Below are 27,199 nucleotides of genomic sequence, written 5' to 3' on the forward strand. Positions count from 1 at the left end.
TATTATTTAAGTTGGAGGCTGAACAACTCTGGCTTATTCATATTTCTCTAGCTCCCTTTTGGGTAGATATAACACTGAGTCTAACCCATTTCAGCAGAGTTGGACAGGACCAATATATCTGGTGATTGCACCTGAATGTTTCCACACAAGCAGCAAGGAATGAAAAAGTTCTGGGATTAAGCTGCTCTTAATACACTGTGAATGTATTTAACATCACTGAATTGTACACTTAAAATAGTTAAAATAATAAATATTATGTTATGTATATTTTATCAGAATTTTTTTTTTAAAAGCATATTACCATTCTGCGTGTCAATTTCAGAGCCACAGCGGGTTCTGAAGCCTTTCTCAACATGAAGCAAAACAGAATGCAGAGTAAAGGAAAAGATGGGTGGGGAGCAAGGACATTCATATACTCCAGTGACATCTGGGAGAGGAGACAAAAGATCTGGTTCTCTTCTAAGTCTGGGAAGGCTCCATCTCCAGAAAGGTCCACAAAAGACCTGTAGGCAGGCTACTCCAGTAGAGGGACCAAGAGAAAGGAGTGTGAAGGAACTCACCTTTGCCCACACCCTCTGGTTCTATTTGAGGGTCTGATCTTGGATTAACTATGTATTAACAAAATGAATTAATTTTTAAAAATAAAAATTGGGGCTTCCCTGGTGGCACAGTGGTTGAGAGTCCGCCTGCCGATGCAGGGGACACGGGTTCGTGCCCCGGTCTGGGAAGATCCCACATGCTGCGGAGCGGCTGGGCCCGTGAGCCATGGCCGCTGAGCCTGTGTGTCCGGAGCCTGTGCTCCGTAACGGGAGAGGCCACAACAGTGAGAGGCCCGCGTACTGCAAAAAAATAAATAAAAATAAAAATTATTTTATTTTTAAAAATGCAAGTAGGATTTTTTGTAGCTATGGACAGGCTGATTATAAAGTTTAAATGAAAAGGCAAAGGAATTTAAATAGCTAAAACAATTTTGAAAAAGAAAAGTAATGGAAGGAAAAGTCATACTAACCAATTTTAAAACTTACTATAAAGCTACAGTAATCAAGAGTGTGTGGACCACAACACAGATCAATGGACCAGAATAAAAAGTCTAGAAACAGACCCACAAGAATGTGGTCAACTGATTCTTAATAAAAGTGCAAAAGAGAAAGAACAGTGTTTTCAACAGATGCTGTTAAAAGAATTGACCATCCAAATGGAATAAAAATCTCAACATAATCCTCACATCTTATAAAAATTAACAAAATGGATCATAGATCTAAATGTAAAACGTAAAACTGTAAAACTTCTAGAAGAAAAGTGGAGAAAATCCTTGTGACCTAAACAATGAATTTATAGACATGACACCAAAAGCACAATCCATAAAAGAAAAAAAACTGGATAAACTGGCTTCATCAAAATTAAGCATTTTTGCTTCACAAAGGAAACATTAAGAGAACAATGGAACATGACAAACTACAGGAAAGAATACTTGAAATCCACAGATCTGACAAAACCTCATATCTAGGAATACTCAAAATATCACTAGCCATTAAGAAAACGCAAATTAAAACCACAATGAGATATCACTACACATCTATCAGAATGACAAAAATTACAAATCATGACAATACCAAACACTGACCAGGATGCAGGGAAATTGGAACTCTCACACATTGATGGTGGAAATGTAAAATGGTACATATACTCTGAAAAACACTTTACAGTTTCTTAAATATACATATATTAATCTTAAATATATACTTACTATATGGCCATCAATCACACCTCTGGGTATCTACCCTAGAGAAATGAAAACTTTTGTTCACACAAAAAACCTGGACATGAATGTTTACAGCAACTGTATTCATAATTGCTAACAACTGGAGTCAACCCAAATATCTTCAATGGATGAATGGATAAACCAATGTGATATATCCACACAATGTATAGCTGGCACTCAGCAATTAAGTGTAACGAACTGCTGATACAGCAACACTTGGATGAATCCCAAAAGCATGAGGGAATTTTCTGAGGCGGGTGATGGAACTGTTCTGAATCCTAATTATGGTGGTGATTACATGAACTCTACATTTGTTGAAATCCTCAGAGCTATATACAAAATGAAAAAAAAAAGTTAATTTAACTGTATGATAATTTAAAAAATTATACTGAAAGAGAAAAAGAAAAGAACAAGCTTGGCAACACTTCGAATACATACCAAGACTACAAGTCTGCTTCTTTCACAGATGACGGGGAGGCAAGGATAGGGTGGCATTCCTTCACCCTTCAGACAAGAACTCACCCACTGATAAATACTTGGTGGCTCAGAAGTAAAAAATGATGGATGATGCATAAATCCTGTTTGTCCTTTAAAATCAGATAAATGTTTATAAAGATACATTAATACAATACTGTTTTATTCTAAAGGAAAAATAATCAACAATATTTATCATTTGAAAACTATCAGAATAACATTTTTCCATAGTCTCCAAAATGCTTCATGTTTTCTGCCACAGTAAGTAACTGACCATATTATAATATGTGGAATTTAATTGACTAATATTTTATCCAATCCTGGAAGGAAATTTAGGAAATTCTTGTGCTCAAGGCATATAAAGAATCTAACCAAAAATTTCTGCCCTAACCCTAAAGATGAGAAAACAGACAAGACACCCAGGATTGTGCTCTGTTTTAACAACTGGGCCCCAATCCTGAGTCGCTTTAACTCGGGGTCTAAGACAGTACAGTGGTTATGGAAATGTTCTGTATCTGTACTGTCCAATATGGCAACCTCTAGCCCCATGTGGCTACCGAGCACTTGAAACACGGCCAGTGCAACTGAGGAACTGAATTTTTAATATAATTAACTTAGATAGCACATGGCAGGTGGCTACTAACTGCGTAGCACAGGACAGCAAAGCACCCTTGGCACTGGAAGCTCTAAGCTTTTGCAAGGCAGAAACTTAGGGATGAGTAACATTTTCCCCCTACACTGAAGAGATTATGGCTTACTACAAGTCAGAGATCGAACACTACAAACTAAAATCTGCCTGGTGGAAAGACACTGCCCCTGATTTAGAGGCCAATGGTAAGAAATATATCCTCTGCTATTCACCAAGAAAAATACAAGCAAATGTCACTACATTGTTCAGAAAACCTTTAACAGCACACTTACCTTGATCAATTGTACACACTTGTCCAGTAGTTCTGACAAGTGCTGGGTAATCTCTATAGTAATGATCTACATAAGCCTCCAATTTTAAGTCCCTAAAACAATAAGAACACATAAAAAAGAAATAACAAGGAAGGTATTATAGCACTTTCCTCCCAAAGAGTTAGAAGGACTCATCAGTTGAACTTTTCAATTAAAAAAATTTACTTATGAGAAAGAAGACAACCAGATCTAGAGCCTCTGTATTCTATTTCTGGACTTTAAAGTGCCCAGTATGACAAATGGAACCCAAACTCCTTTTGCCAGATGAATTTTGTGGATAAAACTACTGTGAAAACACTGTGGTCCATTTTCTCCTCTTTTAATTTATTAGCTGTGTGACTGTCAGCAAGTCAACTCTATGAATCTCAGTATTTTTTCTTCTAGAAAATGGAGAAATACCAGTTAACTCACTCTCAAGTTTTTAAGATTAAATAAGATAATATGTGTGAGAAATACTTTACAAAATGTAAAACATTTTACAAATGTTACCTGTTTCAGAGAGCCATGATTAGGGTTTGAAAATCATTTCATTACAAAAGTATTTTCATCATAGTAATGATTCGTCATTAAGAGAAACTGACCATCAATTAAAACTGCCATGTCCCAGAAAAGAATTTCAGTATCTCAAGGAAGATAACAGAAATTAGAAAACATACTACAACCTTAACACAGAGGTTGGCATTTTAATTCAAAGTTAACTTTCTTTATCACCAAGGGTCACAAAGGCTCAAATAACACCTAAGTATGACCTTCCCAGTTCAGTGTCAAACACAAGGTGCTAGAAAGGCTTTTAAAAATATTATCAGAACAATCTTATTATGGATCCACTACGAGAGCCTGAAAGACAGGGAAGACCACAGACTGAGACAACAAAGGAACAGCAAAGACAGCCCATGACTAGCAAACAACACCTGTTCTTAGAAACAAACTTGAGCAAGTTTCCTCATCGCTGAAACAGGGATTGTAATACCTACTTTGACAATTCCTACATGTAAATTACAATTTTGTTCGCTGTAAACACTATCTGATCATAGGTATTACTACGAAAACAGCAGGTGTTATTACAGACCTTTCACCACAGTCATCGTGTCAAAATGAAAGTTGAGCAGGTCATTCTCACCGTGTAACACACTCCGGTGTCTTCCCACTCATCTTAGGACAAAGACCAGCAACCCCAGCATGACCCACAGGCCCTTACATAGTGGATACCTTCAAACAATTCTGTGGTTTATAGAAAATGCTGTGGTTTGTTGAGACGGTAGATTTCAGAAATTTATTTACAACCTTCCTATATGATATTCATGTCTAAGATCAAGTCAGCTAATGACCTCTTGAAGTTTCTAATCTACAAACAACATTTACCTTGCCAACTGAACGAGAAGTTCAACAAGTGAACGAATTCCTTCTCCCATTAGAGTGTTCAACTTAAGCTCCTCATAGACCAGGTGAAGAACAAAAAAAATTGCAGGTATGTGAGTGAAAAGAAGTGTAGAAGAGTCCAAACTGAGATTCTGTGACAAATCCTCATCCTTCATCTGTGAAACTTCCAAAGGACTCAAACATAAAGATCTATTCAAAAGATGAGACTCAACATTCTGGTGGTAGTCTGAATTTAGTAAATATTCCCAGTCCTGAGAAGAATAAAAAGGATATTAACTTTTTAAATAATCCCTCCTTGTAATGTCATCATTAAAAAAGAACATCAAATTCACTTAAAACAATTCAAGTTCCATTTTCACATTAAGTTGTTAATAATATGAAAAATCACAATGCTGAAAAATTAGAACCAACACTTCAAATAGCTAAGCAGTTTCCAGGTGCCAGCAATAAATATTAAGACAAGACACCTTTAAAAACCACTTGAAAAAATGTAGTCACACCCTTTTAGGGAAGAGACTTTGGAAGAAAAATCCTACTACCTAGGTAGAGATTGAGAGAGAAAAATTTAAGATTATCTTAGGCAATGTCTTATGAGCCAAAAGTAAAGAAGGAAAGGTGGGAAGTGTAGACAGGCAGGTATAAGGACCACTACATTGATTTGGGTTTTAGTAAGAGGAGAGGTCTACTTGTATCCAGCTAGTATATGTATCTTTCAATGTTTATAAGATGATGACACTAGTAATGTGCCCAATAGTCAACTGAATTTTATATTCAAACTGTGCTACACTTTATAAGTATTAAGTGTGTTTTAGTTTCTACTTGTGATTTATTGTATTGTGTTGAGAGAATGTGGTCTATGGTTTTGTCACAACTTGGAATTTATTGGTGCTTTTGTCAGGCTTAATACAGTGTGTTATTCTAACTTAAAAACTCTTGGAACAGATACAGAACCAACCATAAAAGTAAAAAATTTATAAGTTAGACAACCAAAATAAAAAATTCTGCTCACCAAAAGACACTGTTAAGCCACATACTGGGAGAAAATATTCCCAAAATACACATATGACAAAGAATGTCATATCTAAAATATATAAAGAACTTCTACAGCTTAATAAATATTTTTTAAATCCAATTTAAAAATAGGTAAAACACCTGAACAGAAACTTCACACAAACATATGTAAGTAGCTAATAAGCACATGAAACAGTGCCTAACATCATTAGTCATTAGGGAAAGGCAAATTAAAACCTCTTAGAGAAACTGCTTTCCACATATCCGAATGGTTAAAAGGAAAAAGACTGACAGCAAATATTGGCCAACTCATATATTACTTGTCAGTGTTAACATGGTATAACCAGTCTGAGAACCAGCAATGACCCAACAAGTTCATTGCTAGGTATTTAGCCAAGAGAAATGAAAATATATGTCCACAAAGACTTATTACTGAATGTTGGCAGCAGCTTTACACATAACAGTCAAACAACGGAAATGGGCTAGATATCCATCAGCGGAAGAATGAATAAACAAACTATGGTATATTCATACTACCCACCAATAAAAAGACACAAACTACTGATATCTGCAACAACATGGATGAATCTCAAAAGCATTATGCTGAATGAAAGAAACCTTATGCCAAAGATTACATACTATATTCCTTCATTTATATCAAGTTCTAGAGCTGGCAACGCTAACATATGACAGAATTCAAATCAGTGGACGCTTTGAGAAGAAAGAAATGATTTAAAATGGCACGAGAGCTTTATGGAATGATGGAAATGTTTTGTTCTTGAGAGGAGTGTGGGTCACACGAGTGTGCATTTTTCAAAATTGATCAAACTGCATACTTAAGATCTGAGCATTTCATTTATGTAAATTAAACCTCAATTTTAAAAGAATGTTTTCAAACAACAAGAATACACCCATGGAATCTGATACGTTTGAAAACCTAAATTAAAGAAACACTGCTTAAAAAGGCAGATGCTGTCACTTTAGGTGATCAATTGGCAGTAAAACATCTATAAACCCAAATTTAAATCACACAGTATTATGTATGTTTAGTAATTTTTAGATGATCATTAAAGACAAAAGTGAATAAATAGCCACAGAAAATGTAACAGGTCCTGTCCTTCAAAATAGCTGTCACTCAGTATTAAAATAAGTAAAAGGTGTTAGAAATACACACAAATCAACAGGAACACTACAAATGTGGCGGACCAGTATAATACTCACAGATTAAAGATCAATTTTTATTAGCAAGAAGAAACAATGCTTACATCATCAGATCCTGTCTCAGAAGGTCTTGCTTTTTTGGGTGCAATGACTGGAGAAAGTGATCCTTCAAAGTCGAACTGGAAGATAACCCCAAAAGAGAAGACAAAATCATGTAAATTTATCACTGACAACTGATCAACTTAAATGATTCTGAAATCAGTTCTACCAATTATGGAAACTGAGGAATGTCACCAAAACTCATTTTCTCATCTGGAAAAACATGGTACGAAAACCTTTCTTCTAGGATCATTGCGAAGATTAAATGAAATCATCTATGTAAAGCACCTAGTCCAGTGCCTGGGCTCACAGGTACTGCAATGGTAGCTTCCTTTCCTCCCCTACTTCTCTGATGATACAGATCTTCACTCCACTGGTAGAAAGAACAGGACCATTAGCTATACCCAAAATACGCCAAGTCTCAAAGGATCAACCCAGTGTCAGCCAAATGTCAGAACTTAGCAGACATTTATTTAGAGTCTGTCTACAGTGACAGTCTAACAATTCTATGGCAGAGATGGGTAGCTACTCTCCAAAATCTGTGTTCTCCTCTTTCTCCTGGACCCACAGCCAGGCTATGTATCCCTGCCCCCTCACAGTTAGCTGTGGCCCTCTGACAGTGTGATTATGAATGAAAGCAGATGTCACCACTGCCAGGCCCAGTTCCTGAAAACCTCCCATTCATGCTCCCCTAGGCTCTTTCCCTTGCATCTAGCATCAACTCTAAGGCTATCTTTGAAGCCTCACATTGAAGACAGATGCTCCATCAGCCTGGGTCCCTAATAACCATGAGGCCTATTTACCTGCTAAATACTGTTATATGAACAAGATACACATTTTTATTGTGTGTGAGCCATTATATCTTTTGAGAGCTTTCTGTTATAATAGTTAGCCTATCCTAATGCAGTTACATAAAAGCAATTTTCTAAAAGTTCAGTCTTATTCAATTCCCTCTGGCATAACCTTTGCCACCTGCTACTTTACACAGGCACTGAACCACCAACTAATCAACCATAACCCTATAAATAGCAATAGCTGTTTTCCTACGCTATAAAAACTTACATATTTATCAATTAATCTCATTCATCTGAAAGTTTATTTCTATATAAAAACTAAACATAGATAGCAATAATTTTTAAAACTGAATGTTTAAATATAAAACTGCATAAAGTACTTTTTTAAACTGAATAAAGTAATTTAAAAAACTGATCAAGAAAACAGGTTTTCTTGTGAAGCATTTAAATAAAACACAGCCCAACTTACATACAATATTATCAAAAAATAACAAGAGCAAAATCAAAGCAACAGATGAAATGATAGCTATCTTACCTAAAACTTCAACCAAATATAGCATACATGTGTGCACGCGCGCACACACATAGTCTTAAGTCCCACAGTCAGAAAGAATGTCCCAGCTATGGTTATCAGGTTCATTAAGACCTGGAGTTATGGGAAAGGACAGTGGAGATTTTCTGATACAGATACCTCTTTGTGACATATATGGATCTGTCTTATTTTCATTATTTTAATGTCACAGGTTAGCCAATCCTGTTATATAATTCTGTGGATCCCTGACCTTGATCTATCACAACCTGGATATAAAATATTCATTTATCTGCCTTCCCCTAGGACAGTCAATTCCATGAGAGGAACTATCTGTCTTCTCTAATGCGTATCTGAAAAGCCTGGCTTCATGCCTGGCCCACATCAGGGACTAAATATCTATCTAATGAAAATATGAGCATCCCAAAGGACAGAACAGTTAACCCTAGATGCAACCACTCATAGAATGTAAGAACCAAAAAGAAATGTCTGGCCCAGTCCTCTCATTTAACTAATTAGTGAATTAAGGAAGGCCCGAAGAAATGCCAAAATCACAGAGCTAGTCATTGGCAGAAATTCAGTACTCTACCCTCCACTCTATTACTTAAATGAAAACAAAAAAGATATATCTGGACAAAGCAAAATAAAAACCATTTGCCACTGAGGACCATTTCATCCTGAGCTTTGACGGCGAGGACAAAAGACAGCAGGGTTTAACTATGCAGTCCTACAAATAAATGTCAGAGCTGATTTCCTCGTTCCTTCCTTTAGGGCTATCATGCAATAAGTAAATCAAAGAATCATGTCCTTCTTTACAAAAGAAAAAAACTGTGGGTGCTCAGTCCTAACCACAACATGGAAACACAAGGGGGCACTGGCTCTCTGCTAGAGAATGGGGCACAGTGATCTGTATTCCTCAACAAGTTCCACAGGACAGTAACATACAAAAACTACAAGAAGCTGAAGTGGACTTATTCATATTGTAGAAATCCTTGGTTTCTATAAGGCACAATTTTTCCATATTTAATAAAGAATGGAAAAATCTGGAATGAAGTAGCATTCATGCAATTGTTTGGAATAAGAAAATTGTCCCTATTTTCCCAGGAAAATTTTTCCCAAGGAAATTGCAGAGGGCGATTCTTTCACATGATGCAACAGACACAAAATGTTAAAATACTTCATTCAGGTGGAAAAGGGCATTCATTCAACAAATGTTCACTAAACAGCCACCTATGCCAGGCACTACTGTAGGTCCTAGAGATAGAGTAGTGAACAAAACCAAACAAAAATCCCTGCCCACACAGAATTTTCCTGTGGGAGGTGAAGAGACACACAAACAAAATAAATAAAATATACAGCATATTATATATAATTAGTGCTAAGAGGAAAAAAAGGTAAAGGGGATCATAAGGGGGGCATGGTGTGTAGGTACAATTCTACACAGAATGAACAGGGCAGGCTGCACTGAGGTGACATCTGGAAAAGGCCTCAGCTTGTCTTGTCTGAGGGAAGTCATTTTCTCCAGGGGTAACAGCAAGTGCAAAGACCCTGAGGCAGGAACATGCTTGGTGTGTTCAGGGGAAACAATGGAAACCAGCGTGGTGGGGACAATGCGAGCAAGGCAGGGATGAGTAAGCAGTAAAACCAGACGTAAGAGAAGCTGCGTCACATGGTGTCTTGCAGGCCTTTGGCTTTTACTGAGTAGGATGGGAAGGCACTGGAGGGTTCTGAGCAGAGGAGTGACTTGATCTGACTTTATTGGACAGGATTACTTTGGTTGCTAGGTGGAGAGGAGAATGAAACGGGTAAGCCATGAAATGCAAGTCAAAAAATAAAAACTATAGGGGGCTTCCCTGGTGGCGCAGTGGTTGAGAGTCCGCCTGCCGATGCAGGGGACATGGGTTTGTGCCCCGGTCTGGGAAGATCCCACGTGCCGCGGAGCGGCTGGGCCCATGAGCCATGGCCGCTGAGCCTGCGCATCCGGAGCCTGTGCTCCACAACGGGAGAGGCCACAACAGTGAGAGGCCTGCGTACCGCAAAAATAAATAAATAATAAAAACTATACATGACCAACGAGAATTTTAAAAAGTCATTCCCATTTACTTATACAGAAATAACATAATAGTTCTGAGTTGGCAAAGGTTCACCCCACTCAAATAATCAATGTGGTGAAATGGGCACCTTTAAATGATGCTGGTGAAAATGTTCATTGCACAACCCTTTTTGAACATTACTTGACCGAGTAATCCCTCTTTTAGGGTTCAATTCTTGGGAAATGACTAGAGATGTACAGATTTACATATAAAACAATGTTTGCAAATCACTCATAAGAAAAAATCTGGTTCAACAATGTTCAGTTATTAGCCATTAATCATGATAAAACCACATGGTAGCCTATAAAATGAAGGGGGCTTTTTGAAGAATTTTTAATGATATAGGAAATTTTCATTGATATCATGTTTATCTATAAAGCAAAAGCAAAACGTTTAGAGTGGCTGTCTCTGCGTAGCAGTATTTTCCTCTTAGTTCCTCCATTTTCCAAATTCTCCTCAGTAAGCATGTATACTTCCATAATAAAAAAAAACAAATGATTTTTTAAAATGGATTTGCTGGTATGAAACTAAAATGTATAGACAAGTACAGCTGAGTTACCTGGAGAAAGGTAAGTGTGTTCTACAGTGATTTCTTCAGAGTGACCCAGGCAAGGTTGTCCTGGGAGTGATCTCCAGAGGCAAAAGGAAATCACCAATACTGAAGACGCTACCCTGATTTTGTAAATAACCTATTAAGGGCCTGGAAGAAAGTTTCTAGGGAGGGAGATGAGGAATGCAGCTTTGTATCATTAGCAGACTAGATACTTAGACTAAAGCACTTTAAATCTCCATCAAATCAAACCTTCCTCCTCACAGACCAAGCAATTGTGTGTGAAAACACAGTCTGGGCTTCAGAAAAGAACATTAAGCCATGAGTCACAAGATACAATGAAGGCCCAGTTTTGAGCAAATCTCTAGCCGGTGATTTCTTCGTGATTCAGTTTCTTCATCAATAAAATCAAGACTACTACTACTAATCCGGGCATAACTTATAGCCGTTTTACAAAGATGAAATGAGAAATAGTAGCCAAAGTGCTTTACCATATTATGAAAATGCAATAATTCTAATTACTAGTAAAATGTTATTAAATAGTAATGATATTTGACTTAAAATGTATAGACACAATAAGCCTTAACATATTCCATTTTGTTGAATGAAGTATGCCCATTAGTAAACTGATATGTTATATACTCTGAATGCTGCACAACCAATTATGCAAACATCACTGGTGGATTTGTTTTTTGGTTTGCTTGCTCTCTTCTTTCTTTCTTTTTTATTACATTTTTTAATCTTTTTAATAATTATTTTTTATTTTAATAACTTTATTTTATTTTCCTCTTTCTTTCTTTCTTTTTTTTCTCCCTTTCATTCTGAGCCATGTGGATGACAGGCTCTTGGTGATCCAGCCAGGCATCAGGGTTGTGCCTCTGAGGTGGGAGAGCCAAGTTCAGGACATTGGCCCACAAGAGACCTCCCAGCTCCACGTAATATCAAACGGCGAAAATCTTCCAGACATCCCATCTCAACGCCAAGACCCAGCTCCACTCAACAACGAGCAAGCTACAGTGCTGGACACCCTATGCCAAACAACTCGCAAGACAAGAACACAACCCCACCCATTAGCAGAGAGGCTGCCTAAATCACAATAAGGTCACAGACACCCCTAAACACACCACCAGACATGGACCTGCCCACCAGAAAGACAAGATCCAGCCTCATCCACCAGAACACAGGCACAACTCCCCTCCACCAGGAAGCCTACACAACCCACTGAACCAACCTTACCCACTGGGGGCAGACACCAAAAACAACAGGAACTACGAACCTGCAGCCTGTGAAAAGGAGACCCCAAACACAGTAAGTTAACCAAAATGAGAAGACAGAGAAACACACAGCAGATGAAGGAGCAAGGTGAAAACCCATCAGACCTAACAAATGAAGAGGAAATAGGCAGTCTACCTGAGAAAGAATTCAGAGTAATGATAGTAAAGATGATCCAAAATCTTGGAAATAGAATGGAGAAAATACAAGAAATGTTTTACAAGGAGCCAGAAGAACTAAAGAGCAAACAAACAGTGATGAACAACACAATAAATGAAATTAAAAATTCTATAGAGGGGATCAACAGCAGAATAACTGAGGCAGAAGAACGGATAAGTGACCTGGAAGATAAAATAGTGGAAATAACTACAGCAGAGCAAATAAAGAAAAAAAAAAGAATTGAGGACAGGCTCAGAGACCTCTGGGAGAATATTAAATGCACCAACATTCAAATTATAGGGGTCCCAGAAGAAGAAAAGAAAAACAAAGGGACTGAGAAAATATTTGAAGAGATTATAGTAGAAAACTTCCCTAATATGGGAAAGGAAGTAATCAATCAAGCCCAGGAAGCACAGAGAGTCCCATACAGGATAAATCCAAGGAGAAACATGCCAAGACACATATTAATCAACCTATCAAAAATTAAATACAAAGAAAAAATATTAAAAGCAGCAAGGGGAAAACAAAAAATAACATACAAGGGAATGCCCATAAGGTTAACACTTGATCTTTCAGCAGAAACTCTGCAAGCCAGAAAGGAGTGGCAGGACATATTTAAAGTGATGAAGGGGAAAAACCTACAACCAAGATTACTCTACCCAGCAAGGATCTCATTCAGATTCGATGGAGAAATTAAAACCTTTACAGACAAGCAAAAGCTAAGAGAATTCAGCACCACCAAACCAGCTTTACAACAAATGCTAAAGGAACTTCTCTAGGCAGGAAACACAAGAGAAGGAAAAGACCTGCAATAACAAACCCAAAACAATTAAGAAAATGGTAATGGGAACATAGCTATCGATAATTACCTTAAATGTAAATGGATTAAATGCTCCAACCAAAAGACACAGACCGGCTGAATGGATACACAAAGAAGACCCATACATATGCTGTCTACAAGAGACCCACTTCAGACCTAGGGACACGTACAGACTGAAAGTGAGGGGATGGAAAAAGATACTCCATTCAAATGGAAATCAAAAGAAAGCTGGAGTAGCAATTTTCATATCAGACAAAATAGACTTTAAAACAAAGACTATTACAAGAGACAAAGAAGGACACTAATAATGATCAAGGAATCAATCCAAGAAGAAGATACAACTGTAAATATTTATGCACCCAACATAGGAGCACCTCAATATATAAGGCAAAGGCTAACAGCCATAAAAGGGGAAATGACAGTAACACAAACATAGTAGGGGACTTTAATACCCCACTTTCACCAATGGATAGATCATCCAAAATGAAAATAAATAAGAAAACACAAACTTTAAATGATACATAAAACAAGATGGACTTAATTGATATTTATAGGACATTCCATCCAAAAACAAAAGAATACACTTCCTTCTCAAGTGCTCATGGAACACTCTCCAGGACAGATCATATCTTGGATCACAAATCAAGCCTTGGTAACTTGAAGAAAATTAAAATCGTATCAAGTATCTTTTCCGACCACAATGCTATGAGACTAGATATCAATTACAGGAAAAAAGTCTGTCAAAAATACAAACACATGGAGGCTAAACAATGCACTACTTAATAACCAAGAGATCACTGAGGAAATCAAAGAGGAAATTAAAAAATACCTAGATGTAAATGACAATGAACACACGATGACCCAAAACCTATGAGGTGCAGCAAAAGCAGTTGTAAGAGGGAGGTTTACAGCAATACAATCCTACCTTAAGAAACAAGAAACATCTCAAATAAACAACCTAACCTTACACCTAAAGCAATCAGAGAAAGAAGAACAAAATAACCCCAAAGTTAGCAGAAGGAAAGAAATCATAAAGATCAGATCAGAAATAAATCAAAAAAAAATAAAGGAAACGATAGCAAAGATGAATAAAACTAAAACCTGTTTCTATGAGAAGATAAACAAAATTGATAAACCATTAGCCAGACTCATCAAGAAAAGAAGGGAGAAGACTCAAATCAGTAGAATTAGAAATGAAAAAGGAGAAGTAACAACTGACACTGCAGAAATACAAAGGATCATGAGAGATTACTACAAGCAACTATATGCCAATAAAATGGACACCCTGGAAGAAATATACAAATTCTTAGAAATGCACAACCTTTCGAGACTGAACCAGGAAGAAATAGAAAATATGAACAGACCAATCACAAGCACTGAAATTGAAACTGTGATTAAAAATCTTCCAACAAACAAAAGCCCAGGACCAGATGGCTTCACAGGCGAATTCTATCAAACATTTAGAGAAGAGCTAACACCTATCCTTCTCAAACTCTTCCAAAATATAGCAGCGGGAGGAACACTCTCAAACTCATTCTACGAGGCCACCGTCACACTGATACCAAAACCAGACAAAGGGGGCTTCCCTGGTGGCGCAGTGGTTGAGAGTCTGCCTGCCGATTCAGGGGACATGGGTTCGTGCCCCGGTCCAGGAAGATCCCACACGCCGCGGAGCAGCTGGGCCCGTGAGCCATGGCCGCAGAGCCTGCGCATCCAGAGCCTGTGCTCCGCAATGGGAGAGGCCACAGCAGTGAGAGGCCTGTGTACCACAAGAAAAAAAAAAAAACGAAAAACAAAGATGTCACAAAGAAAGAAAACTACAGGCCAATATCACTGATGAACATAGATGCAAAAACTCTCAACAAGATACTAGCAAATAGAATCCAACAGCACATTAAGAGGATCATACACCATGATCAAGTGGGGTTTATCCCAGGAATGCAAGGATTCTTCAATATACGCAAATCAATAAATGTGATACACCATATTAACAAACTGAAGGAGAAAAACCATATGATCATCTCAACAGATGCAGAGAAAGCTTTAGACAAAATTCAACACCCATTTGTGACAAAATCCCTCCAGAAAGGAGGCATAGAGGGAACTTATCTCAACATAATAAAGGCCATATTTGACAAACCCACAGCCAACATCGTTCTCAATGGTGAAAAACTGAAACCATTTCCACTAAGATCAGGAACAAGACAAGGCTGCCCACCTTCACCACTACTATTCAACATAGTTTTGGAAGTTTTAGACATGGCAAGCAGAGAAGGAAAAGAAATAAAAGGATTCCAAATTGGAGAAGAAGAAGTAAAGCTGTCACTGTTTGCAGATGACATGATACTCTACATAGAGAATCTTAAAGATGCTACCAGAAAACTACTAGAGCTAATCAATGAATTTGGTAAAGTATCAGGATACCAAATAAATGCACAGAAATCTCTTGCATTCCTATACACTAATGATGAAAAATCTGAAAGTGAAATTAAGAAAACACTCCCCTTTACCACTGCAACAAAAAGAATAAAATATCAAGAAATAAACCTACCTAAGGAGACAAAAGACCTGTATGCAGAAAATTATAAGACACTGATGAAAGAAATTAAAGATGATACAAATAGATGGAGAGATATGAGATATATACCATGTTCTTGGATTAGATCAATATTGTGAAAATGACTATACTACCCAAAGCAATCTACAGATTCAGTGCAATCCCTATCAAACTACCAATGGCATTTTTCACAGAACTAGAACAAAAAATCTCACAATTTGTATGGAAATACAAAAGACCCCGAATAGCCAAAGGAATCCTGAGAAAGAAAAACAGAGCTGGAGGAATCAGGCTTCCTGACTTCAGACTATACTACAAAGCTACAGTAATCAAGACAGTATTGTACTGGCACAAAAACATAAATATAGATCAATGGAACAGGATAGAAAGCCCAGAGATAAACCCACGCACATGTGGTCACCTTATCTTTGATAAAGGAGGCAAGAATATACAGTGGAGACAAGACAGCCTCTTCAATAAGTGGTGCTGGGAAAACTGGACAGCTACATGGAAAAGAATGAAATTAGAACACTCCCTAACACCATACAAAAAAATAAACTCAAAATGGATTAAAGACCTAAATGTAAGGCCAGACACTATCAAACTCTTAGAGGAAAACACAGGCAGAACACTCCATGACATAAATCACAGCAAAATCCTTTTTGACCCACCTCCTAGAAAAATGGAAATAAAAACAAAAATAAACAAATGGGACCTAATGAAACTTCAAAGCTTTTGCACAGCAAAGGAAACCATAAATAAGACGAAAAGACAACCCTCAGAATAGGAGAAAGTATTTGCTAGTGAAGAAACTGACAGAGGATTACTCTCCAAAATTTACAAGCAGCTCATGCAGCTCAATATCAAAAAAACAAACAACCCAATCCCAAAATGGGCAGAAGACCTAAAGAGACATTTCTCCAAAGAAGATATACAGATTGCCAACAAACACATGAAAGAATGCTCAACATCATTAATCATTAAAGAAATGCAAATCAAAACTACAATGAGATATCATCTCACACTGGTCAGGAGAGGGTGTGGAGAAAAGGGAACCTTCTTGCACTGTTGGTGGCAATGTAAATTGATACAGCCATTATGGAGAACAGTATGGAGGTTCCTTAAAAAACTAAAAATAGAACTACCATACGACCCAGCAATCCCACTACTGGGCATATACCCTGAGAAAACCATAATTCAACAAGAGTCACGTACCACAATGTTCATTGCAGCTCTGTTTACAATAGCCAGGACATGGAAGCAACCTAAGTGTCCATCAACAGATGAACGGATAAAGAAGATGTGGCACATATATACAATGGAATATTACCCAGCCATAAAAAGAAACGAAATTGAGTTATTTGTAGTGAGGTGGATGGACCTAGAGTCTGTCATACAGAGTGAAGTAAGTCAGAAAAGAAAAACAAATACCGTATGCTAACACATATATATGGAATCTAAAAAAAGAAAATGGTCATGAAGAACATAGGGGCAAGACGGGAATAAAGACACAGACCTACTAGAGAATGGACTTGAGGATATGGCGAGGGGGAAGGGTAAGCTGGGACAAAGTGAAAGAGTGGCATGGACATATGTACACTACCAAACGTAAAACAGATTAGCTAGTGGGAAGCAGCTGCATAACACAGGGAGATTAGCTCGGTGCTTTGTGACCACCCAGAGGGGTTGGATAGGGAGGGTGGGAGGGAGGGAGACGCAAGAGGGAAGTGATATGGGGATATATGTATAACTGATTCACTTTGTTATAAAGCAGAAACTTACACACCACTGTAAATCAATTATACTCCAATGAAGATGTTAAAAAAAATTATGCAAACATTACATTGATAACAACAGAATATCTCAGGAGGAAAAACAATTATCTGTACTTACATTCCTTGTCCATGCTAAGCGGTCTGTGTTATAACCCATCATGTTCATGAGACAAGTCACAAATAAGTTCCACTCTGAGTGATAACTGGGTCCTCCTGGAGCACTGTGGACACTGTACCACTTGACAAGCATCTGAACAGCTACTTCTTTTGGCAGGATAAATTTAATTGCTTGCAAACAAGTTTGTACTATTAAAAGCAAAGATTAATTTTAGTATGCTTCCTATGCATGCATTTCTTTTCCCCTTTTACTAAGAACATTTTTTAATTACTACTATACAAAGGCCAAGTACTATGAAAAAAGAACTGCCATTAAAGAGCCAATGGGATGCAAATCTGACCTAGCCAATCAACTGACACTGAATTTAACAGGGCTTGCAAGAGGTCGCAGGGCAGCTTTGTAATCATTAATTTTGGATCAGAAATAGAGTAACCAAAGAGCTGAAATTACCTAAGACAGAGATGATTGACATCCATGGCCCTGACAGTTATTAATAGCTCCCCATTTCACTCTCAAAAATGTCCTAGTTTGGACAATAAATTAAAGACCATTCTAACAAAAACATACAATTTCTACATTAATAAATTCATATAAAATATTGCTTCAATACTTCAGTAAATATGTAATAATCAATATATACCTCCTCAAATAGCAATGCTTACTTAGGATTAAAATATGTTCTGAATGATTGAACATTCTGGTTAACCAAAGCTTTATAACTTTTCATTATTTCTGACAGCATTGTTTCTAAAATGTTTTACATGCTCTCTGATCAATCAATACCATGTAAACTATAACTTTCTTAATGACTCAATATCATTAGTATGGCTATCACTTAACAGTGCTACACTGTCATACAGCGACCCCCTCAGGGTGGTAAGGGCTACTGCTATAAAGAGGCCTGGGTCTGCTTTTAGTAGGAAATGGCCCCATACTGCAATGCTTTCGTATCCTCCCATAATCTCTTTAGAGGATTCTTTTCTTCCCTGCCCACTGGCACTGTCACCGGGGCCCATCCTCAGCAGCATATGCTTTTTCTCATCAATTTGCTACGTGTGTGCATACACAGCAAAGGTTGGAATCAAATGAAACCAATGTTAGAAAACCTAATAATCAAGTTTGTCGTGACTGAATCCAAATTAAGTGTAAACCAGATACTGCCTGAGGGGCTGAGGAAAGCTTTATAAGTAAAGTACAAAAACTTACGTGCATGAACTATTTGCTCGTGAGAGAGTAAGATTTTTTTTTTTAATTAACCTGTTATTTGTTTTTATGTACTTTGGTTAGGCTTATACTTCTTGAGATCACTGGCTAAATACCTTTCAGAAAAGCAAGGCATCTCCATACGAACTCAGAATATCATTTACTACACCAGTGAAAGATACTTCCTAAAACGCAAGTCATTCTAGCCCACTTAGCAAATTGCAGAATTCACACAATCTGCCAACGCTCTGCTCTGGCAGTCAGACTTTGAAACTAATAGATGTCCTGAATTTTCTTATATCATACAAGCATTCTTTTCTTAATTTACATTTGTTGGCAAATCTTTTCAATTCCAGTTTTCTTTACTATTCTATGTTCAGAAATATTTTTCACCTAGTACTTTCCAAATTGCATTTCAATAATAATTCAAGCAGACTCCAATTTTATCAAAATACTCCTGAGTGTATTTTTACTATAATGTTAAGTTTTATTCAGTTAAAGGCAATTATGTTAATTTTCAATGTATCTAACAATTGAGAGATATATTTTTGGATTAAAAACCATCAATATGCCAAAAACTATTTTAGTTGCTTGGGCTTCCTTGTTTTTGAGATTTTCTTGCAAGAGGCGTGTCCATACACTGTAATCTCACTGCATGGCTTCTTTTTCATAAGAAATCTCACAGAAGCAGAACTAGCACACACTTCACGGGTTCCCCCAGCCTTAGAGCACACATGGAGCGGGCAGCGCAAAGTGCCCCGCAGCTCTTTTTTATAGCTTCTCAGCACAGTAAAAAACTCCATCTCATGGCTTCAAAAACAGCAAAAATTTTTTAAACCCCAATTATTCATGTAAATCAGCAATTAATCCAAATCTTTTAAATCAAACTAAGAACACACAAAAGTGAGGTTTGATTCTTAATCATACCTAATTCAGAGGTGGCAATTTCAGGAATAGTGATCCTAACCATGGAGCCATTACTCAGTTCCTAGGGAAAAGAATGGAAACAAATAAGAGCGAGTAAATAGAATCTGTGCATTCTAAGTCTCTGAATGTCTTAAAAATAGCTGATGCTTCACAAGACTGTCTGTCAAACAAAAATGCAATAAAATAAATGAAAAACAAGCAATATTTTTCAAACAGAATTGAATACTTCGAAGTTTTAGAAACAATAAATGTACTTATTTGTAAAACATTTACAAAAATTCTTGTCTTTAACAAAGTGTCTAATTTTCATATAGACACTTGAGTCACCATCACCAAAAGTAAGAGGCTCACTTTTAACAGAAAGACAAAAACCATGCCCATATAAAATTCAACTGATTGAACAGCTTTGTTTTCAATAAATTTTTTAAGAATACATGAACTTCAGAAAAGTTGGCCAGAACTACTTTAAAGTAAAATAGGGCAAAAAAATGACGCATTACAAGAGATTTTAAAAATCACAAGAAACATTTGTTTCCATTTATCACAAAATTCTGCGTTCTGACAAACTTTAAATAACAGCCACAATTCTTGGAAAGTTGCCTAACCTTTTAAAAATAAATATGCATACTTACTAGCGTTACCCTGTTATGGACAGGGTCTCTTATAGAATGAATGTAAGTTCCAAGCTGTTGGAAAGTACAATCCTCATTATAGAGAGAATCATGAAGCTTTGAAGAATCCCTTAGTTCTGGAACTGGGGACAATAGAACAGCCTGTAAAAAGTCATAAATACAACACATGTGAAGCATGTTTTGAGAAATTAAGGTTAAAGAAACTATATATCTTTTTTGCATATGGTCTAGCAATTGTACATAATGATTTAAAACCATTCTGCTCTAATCATGACTAAGTACCTTGTAGCAGACCAAGGTCCTCACCAAAGCAACTAGAAAAAGTCGATAAAAATAGCACATCTGATGCACAGCACTACAAAGCTGTGGAGACTACCTGCACTTGAGGGACCAAGATCAGGAGAGAAAGAAAGGAATCGGAAGGAGGTGGCCCCAGAGTCTTACAGCACTTGGGATCTAATTGGTCTATCTGCAATCCCAAGATAAACCTATCTAAAACACAAATCCTAACATTCTTAACTCCATGCTCAAAAACCTATAATGCCCTGGAGACTGCATTCGGAATAAAAACCTTTTCATCCTTTCTTTTTCAAGAGCATGTTAGGAAGACAGTGTAAATCCTAGCTCTACCATTTATTAGCTGTATGTCGTTAGACCAGTAACCTCCTTGTACCTCTCTATGTGCCCATTTGTAAAACAAGGATTAATATTTTCCTAATAAAGCTGTTTTAAGGGATTAAATGAGTTAATACATATATAACACTCAGAACAGTGCCTAGTACACAGAAAACACTAGAAAACAGGTTATTATTATCCCACCCCCTGCCCTGCCTCACCCAAGAGACTACGTGTACTTTTATAAGCGTTCATTCATTCCACAGACTTCTTGAGTCTTCACTTGTATGCTGGGAGATGGAGATACAACTATGTGTTAAAATGTTCTGCACTGTCCTGCCTCCACGCCCACACCCATGCAATTCCGCATACCCCAAAGCCCCCTTCCATCTACAGACATCCTACTTACCCTCCAGGTCCAAACCAAGGTAGACACGTCTCTAGAAGAGGAGCCTTTGATTCCACCACATCATCCCATCAGAATGTATCTTCCTATCAGTGAATCTCCTATGGTACTTTCTGTTCCTCTTAAGTCTTAATAGTCTACCTATCTTAAATTATAATCTCTTGAAACAGACAGTACATCTGTTCCACCCAAGTAAGATCCCAAGATGAAAAAGAATGCATCACTTTCCTCACTGCAGCACCTTCAAAAAATACGTTACACATCAGAAGGGAAGTCAATGTATGTTTACTGAATCATTTGTGCTTGAAAATATACACATTCTACAAGCATTAGCCAAACTTCCAATTCTGTCATCATTAAAACAGAAAAAAGTTAACCATGGAAAGAACTAATATTTGACCAAACTTCTTTAAAACACTATTAATTTTTGACAACACCCACTCTCTGTCTTACCTCATCCAGGGATCCAAGCAGCTTACTCAGAGGGTTAGGAGTACTAACGCTGTCAAGTGGGGTGCTGGGCCGAGGCATCGTGTTCGACATTGTCAGGGAGGGAGCTGGCAGCCCAGGAATAAAAACCTTTCCCACCTTTAAGCAGTAAAAAAATGTGGAAGAAAATGAGCTTTAATTTTTTGTTGTTGTTGTTGTTGTTGTTGTTTTGGCCACGCCACACAGCTTATAGGATCTTAGTTCCCCGACCAGGGATTGAACCCTGCAGTGGAGGCTCAGAGTCCTAACTACTGGACCACCAGGGAATTTCCTACTGTATCATGTTCTTAAATGAAACATTAGGCACGTAAGCATATATTTCTTTAAATATTTCAAAGTCTATGATCACCAAACACAACTAAAAAACAAAGAGAATTAAAATTTTAATAATGTATCAAATTCTACCAACCAACTATGAGTATCTTGGCATAAATTCTTAATCTGATTCCTTCTTTTCATAACTAAGGACTTCTCTGGGGGCAGGAAACAGGGGGAATGTTAATATAGTCAAGACACTATACAAAATTCAAGTATACTATGCATTTTTCTACCTCATTGGTGGTAAAGGCAGCAGAGACACTAAGCTTTCAGAGACTATAAGCATCAGTCTTGTTAAGTATTTTCCTGGCAGAGAGAAAGACACCAATTACTTCTTGGGAGCCAAAAAATTTAGGCTGAAGCGATACTCAAGAAATTAAATCCAACCTAATTCAAACCGTGCTCTCTAGCTCACAATCTGTCTTCTGTCATAAACTTTCAAATACTTCTTCCTCAAAAAAAATTTACATTAACTCTTCATTGACCTTAAAAGAATGAGCCAGCAACCCATGCTACCCACTCCTTCCTTTTAGCTACCCACAGGGTTCTCAAGAAAAACACAACAGAAATTCACACCCACACAGGCTGAAAACTCTTGATAAGACTAAAAGGAGATACTCAGAACTAAAGTGGAATTTTGACAATATCCATATTTATGTCAATATACTACCCGAAAGCTAACAGAATTACAGAAGTTGCCCAAATAAAATCCTTAGGATTAAAAAACAAAAATGACAGGAGAACTAGTATATATAAAGTTTTTAAAAAGCCATCAGAGACCACCCCCCCTCCAGTTCATAAAAATATGCAATAAGCACATTCCCTGCTATTCCTCCCACGAATTACCACAACAAAATCTGCACGAAATGTATGATGCAACTAGCAGAAGACTCTAAAAGGTGAGGAAAGAAGACTGACTGGCTAGGGGCCTGAGAACCAGGAATGAACTATGAATTCCCTAGCTTTTGTTTTTGTTTCTCCAACTCCCTACGTAACCAGGCCTTGGGCTCTCGAGAGGCCTACAACTCAGAAATGTCCACAAGCACACACCAAAGGAGAGCCCATGAAAACCTTGCTCTTTTGGCCAAAACTTGGTCAGGAAGAGAGACTAAGCAGGGCAGAAACACTTTCGCCCCACCTGCCCCACTTCAGGCAAACACACGGAAGAAGCCACAGCCCTCAGTGCCCGCCCTATCAGGAGCTGTGCTTGGAGACTACGGGCAGGGTCCTGTCATCCCACCTGCAAGGACTAGGTGGCGCCCTGCCCCAGCACAGAGGCGAGGCCTATCTTACAGCCCAGCCATGCAGTAACAAGGTGGCATCGCCTCCCCTCATCAGGCACTGCAGCCGCAGGCACTGCAGACAAAGCCCTGCTCTCGTTGCCACGAGGCAGCCCCTCTCCACCGCCCCACCGTGTGCAGCAACTGTCAAGGGGGAAGAGCCTGGCTTTCATCCTCCCTCTATAATAAAAAGCAGCCTACCTCTCCCCTCCCTCTTCCAGAGACTGTGGGTGGAACACTCTATTCCATCCCTACCCTGCAATAACAAAGCAGCAACCCCTCACTGTCCCAACTAGGGAGTGAGGGGAGGAATGGAGAGGGAGGAAATAGAGAAAAGGACTTTCTAAATACGTGTATGAAATCCTGGTGTGTTTTTTAGGATTAAAAAACAAAAATGACAGAAGAACTAGTATATATAAAGTTTTTGTGAAACTGACCAACGAGTGACCCATGTGTGAAACTGACCAACAATGACACAGTAAAAGATCTGAGAACTAAACACTGATCTATAACACCATTCGGTTCTCAAACTGGCCTCTAGGTAACGTGGAAATTGAGGCAGACCACAGTCTCATTACAGGAGCAGACAGGAAAAAAGACCCAATCAGTAAAGGAATAGCTAGAAAACTTTTAGACAATGACCAACCTACTCCAGACAAACACGATAGGAAAATACTGCACCCCACCCCTCGGCCCTGTGAGCAAAGGCCAGGAGGGAGCCTGGACTTCCATTATCACCTGGCTGTAATGAGGCAGCCATCTGGGAAAAACAAAAACAAAAAGCTAACAGTACTTTGGGTTAGCAAGAATGTAAAGAAACTTCTAGAGCTCTCATACACTGTTGGAGGCAAGGAGCACAACCTTGCAACCTTGATGCAACCTACACTTTGGAAAACAATGTGGCACCATGCGGCTAAGTTGAATATGCATATATTCTAAAGGCTAGGAGATATATATTTTTAAAAAACTTTTTAAGCATTGTTTATTAGAGGAAACAGCAAAACAACCCTAGTGGCTGGTAAAGTTCTGGTATAATCATACAACAGAAAACTAGGTAACAGTGCATGAGTCAACAACAGCTACACGTTAACACAAATAAATCTAAAAATAATATAATGTTGAGCAAAATAAGTCAGAGAAGAGTATGTGGTATGTTTTCTTTATATGAAAATCCAAAAACAAGGAAAACTAAACAATTTACTCGTCAGTGATACATACATAACTGCAAAAACTAGTAATAAAAACAAGGGACTGATTTATTCCAAGTAAGGATCTCTGGGGGATGAGGATACAATGAGGAAAGAAAATCCAAGAGACTGTAAATATATGGCAACATCCTATTTCTTAACCTGGGGAGTGGTTATATGAATGTTTGCTTCATTATCCTTCAAACTGTATTTAAATTTCATAATTTAAATTTGTAAAATTTACATTATTCCGTATGTAAAGTTCACAACTGTTTAAAAAGACACAGACAACATATATATTATACATTTAATACAATGAAACTTTACTAAAACTTTGAGACTTAAGAAAGCTACCCATACATCAATTTCAAAACTATATTCTTTATAAAACTTCAATTAACTTTTTTCTTTTTTTTAAAATTATCTATATTCATTAAAGTTTCCCCAACTGCCCTGTTTTCATACTGCCAACCCACCTAATGACAGTGAGTCCTAGACCTCCAAATACGGCCCAACCTCAATTGAAGACTTCATTGTCAACTCTTACAAGAATCTTCTGCCAAATTCTATAGACAGGAGGTAACAAATTTTAAATATCAAACTACACTAACATTAAAAAATAATTATTAAGGAATTAGTCCTACTAAAAGCATGAAATGCTATTTATTACTTACCCGAACCACTCCTGTGTACAGCACCAGGTTTCCACTGCCTTCCAGGACCAGCATAGTGTCTATCTTCTAAAAAAAAAAAAAAAAGGCAAAAATTTTATTTTCCAATCTGTACAAATTATAAAGCACAACGACTTTCAACTTCTCAAGAAATGTGCCTGCATTTACCTCCACTGGAGCTGCATCCTTTGCCTGTATGTTGGTGACGGAGCCAAAGATGAGCTGGGTTTTATCATTACTCTCTTGAAACTTTACACATCTAAATATTCAAATTAAAAGAGAAATACACTATTGATATATGCAACAGCCTCTACTGATCTCAAGGGTATTATACTAACTGTAAAAAGCCAATTTCAAAAAGTTACTTACTGTATGATTCCATTTATAAAACATTTTCAAATGACAAAATTATAGAGATGGAGAACAGATTAGTGGCTGCCAGGGATTGGGGACTGTGGTAGATGGGTGTGGTATATGTGACTCTCAAGTGGGTAGCATGAGGAAGATCTGTGAGGTGATAAAGAAGTTCTGAATCTTGATTGGGGTGTTTGCACAAATCTACACGTGATAAAATTTCATGGAATCAGATACACACACAAATGAATACACGTAAAACTGAAGAAGTTTGAATGAGGCCCGTTGATTGTACTGATGTCAATTTCCTTGTTTTAACAATGCACTATAGATATGTAAGATGTTACCTCTGGGGGAATAAGTGCAGGCTCCACAGGACCTCTACTACTTTACAACATCCTGTGATCTATAATAATTTCAAAATTAAAGGTCAATAAATTGGTAAATATATAAATACACATTTTACCCAAGAAGATAAATGAATGGCTAATAAGCGCATGAGAAGATGCTCAACATCATAAGTCATTAGGGAAATGCAAATTAAAACCACTTCAGGGGCTTCCCTGGTGGGACAGTGGTTAAGAACCCGTCTGCCAGTGCAGAGGACATGGGTTCAAGCCCTGGTCCAGGAAGATCCCACATGCCCCGAAGCAACTAAGCCCGTGCGCCACAACAGCTGAGTCTGCACTCTAGAGCCCGTGTGCCACAACTACTGAAGCCCAACTGCCTAGAGCCTGTGCCCTGCAACAAGAGAAGCCACCACAATGAGAAGCCCGTGCACCGCAAGAAGAGTAGTCCCCCCACTTGCCACAACTAGAGAAAGCCCACACACAGCAACGAACACCCAATGCAGCCAAAAAATAAATAAATAAATAAAATTTTTAAAACACACTTCAGGGCTTCCCTGGTGGCGCAGTGGTTGAGAATCTGCCTGCTAATGCAGGGGACACGGGTTCGAGCCCTGGTCTGGGAGGATCCCACATGCCGTGGAGCAACTGGGCCTGTGAGCCACAACTGCTGAGCCTGCGCGTCTGGAGCCTGTGCTCCGCAACAAGACAGGCCGCAATGGTGAGAGGCCCGCGCACCGCGATGAGGAGTGGCCCCTGTTTGCCACAACTAGAGAAAGCCCTCGCACAGAAACAAAGACCCAACACAGCCAAAAGTAAATTAATTAATTAATTAAATTTTTTTTAAAGTAACTGTACCATTTAAATAAATAAAAATAAAAACACTTCACACCCACAAGAAAGGCTATAATCAAAGAAAATGACAATATCAAATCTTGTCAAAAGGAACCAAGATGGTGGAGTAGAAGTAGAAGGGAGTGCTCTCACTTCCTCTTGTGAGAACACCAGAATCACATATAGCAGCTGGACAATCATCGACAGGAAGACACTGGAACTCACCAAAAAAGATACCCCACATCCAAAGACAAAGGAGAAGCCACAATGAGATGGTAGGAGGGGCGCAATCAGTAAAAATCAAAGCCCATAACTGCTGGGTGGGTGACTCACAAACTGGAGAACACTTATACCACAGAAGTCCACCCACTGGAGTGAAGGTTCGCAGTCCCACATCACGCTTCCCAACCTGGGGGTCTGGC

At 38.0% G+C, this 27,199-nt stretch overlaps 1 protein-coding gene across 11 annotated transcripts in view; it reads right to left on the bottom strand.

Moving 5' to 3' along the window:
* The window catches only part of ANAPC1 (anaphase promoting complex subunit 1), a 167,060-nt gene that overhangs the window by 118,812 nt on the left and 21,049 nt on the right, over positions 1–27,199 (bottom strand). For all 11 annotated transcript variants that reach the window (XR_007470730.1, XR_007470729.1, XR_007470731.1 and 8 more), the window contains 10 exons: positions 25,411–25,501; positions 25,246–25,311; positions 21,751–21,885; positions 20,277–20,417; positions 19,645–19,705; positions 17,515–17,702; positions 6,853–6,927; positions 4,559–4,827; positions 3,158–3,249; positions 2,201–2,349 (listed from right to left, as the gene is read on the bottom strand). Coding sequence is in view for 7 of the 11 variants with exons in the window: in XM_033399993.2 (XP_033255884.1) it covers positions 2,201–2,349; positions 3,158–3,249; positions 4,559–4,827; positions 6,853–6,927; positions 17,515–17,702; positions 19,645–19,705; positions 20,277–20,417; positions 21,751–21,885; positions 25,246–25,311; positions 25,411–25,501 (1,267 nt within the window). In the remaining 4 variants the exon portion in view is untranslated. The remainder of the gene's footprint in view (positions 1–2,200; positions 2,350–3,157; positions 3,250–4,558; positions 4,828–6,852; positions 6,928–17,514; positions 17,703–19,644; positions 19,706–20,276; positions 20,418–21,750; positions 21,886–25,245; positions 25,312–25,410; positions 25,502–27,199) is intronic.

Source organism: Orcinus orca, chromosome 13, assembly GCF_937001465.1.
Source record: "Orcinus orca chromosome 13, mOrcOrc1.1, whole genome shotgun sequence".
Taxonomy (NCBI): Eukaryota; Metazoa; Chordata; class Mammalia; order Artiodactyla; family Delphinidae; genus Orcinus; species Orcinus orca.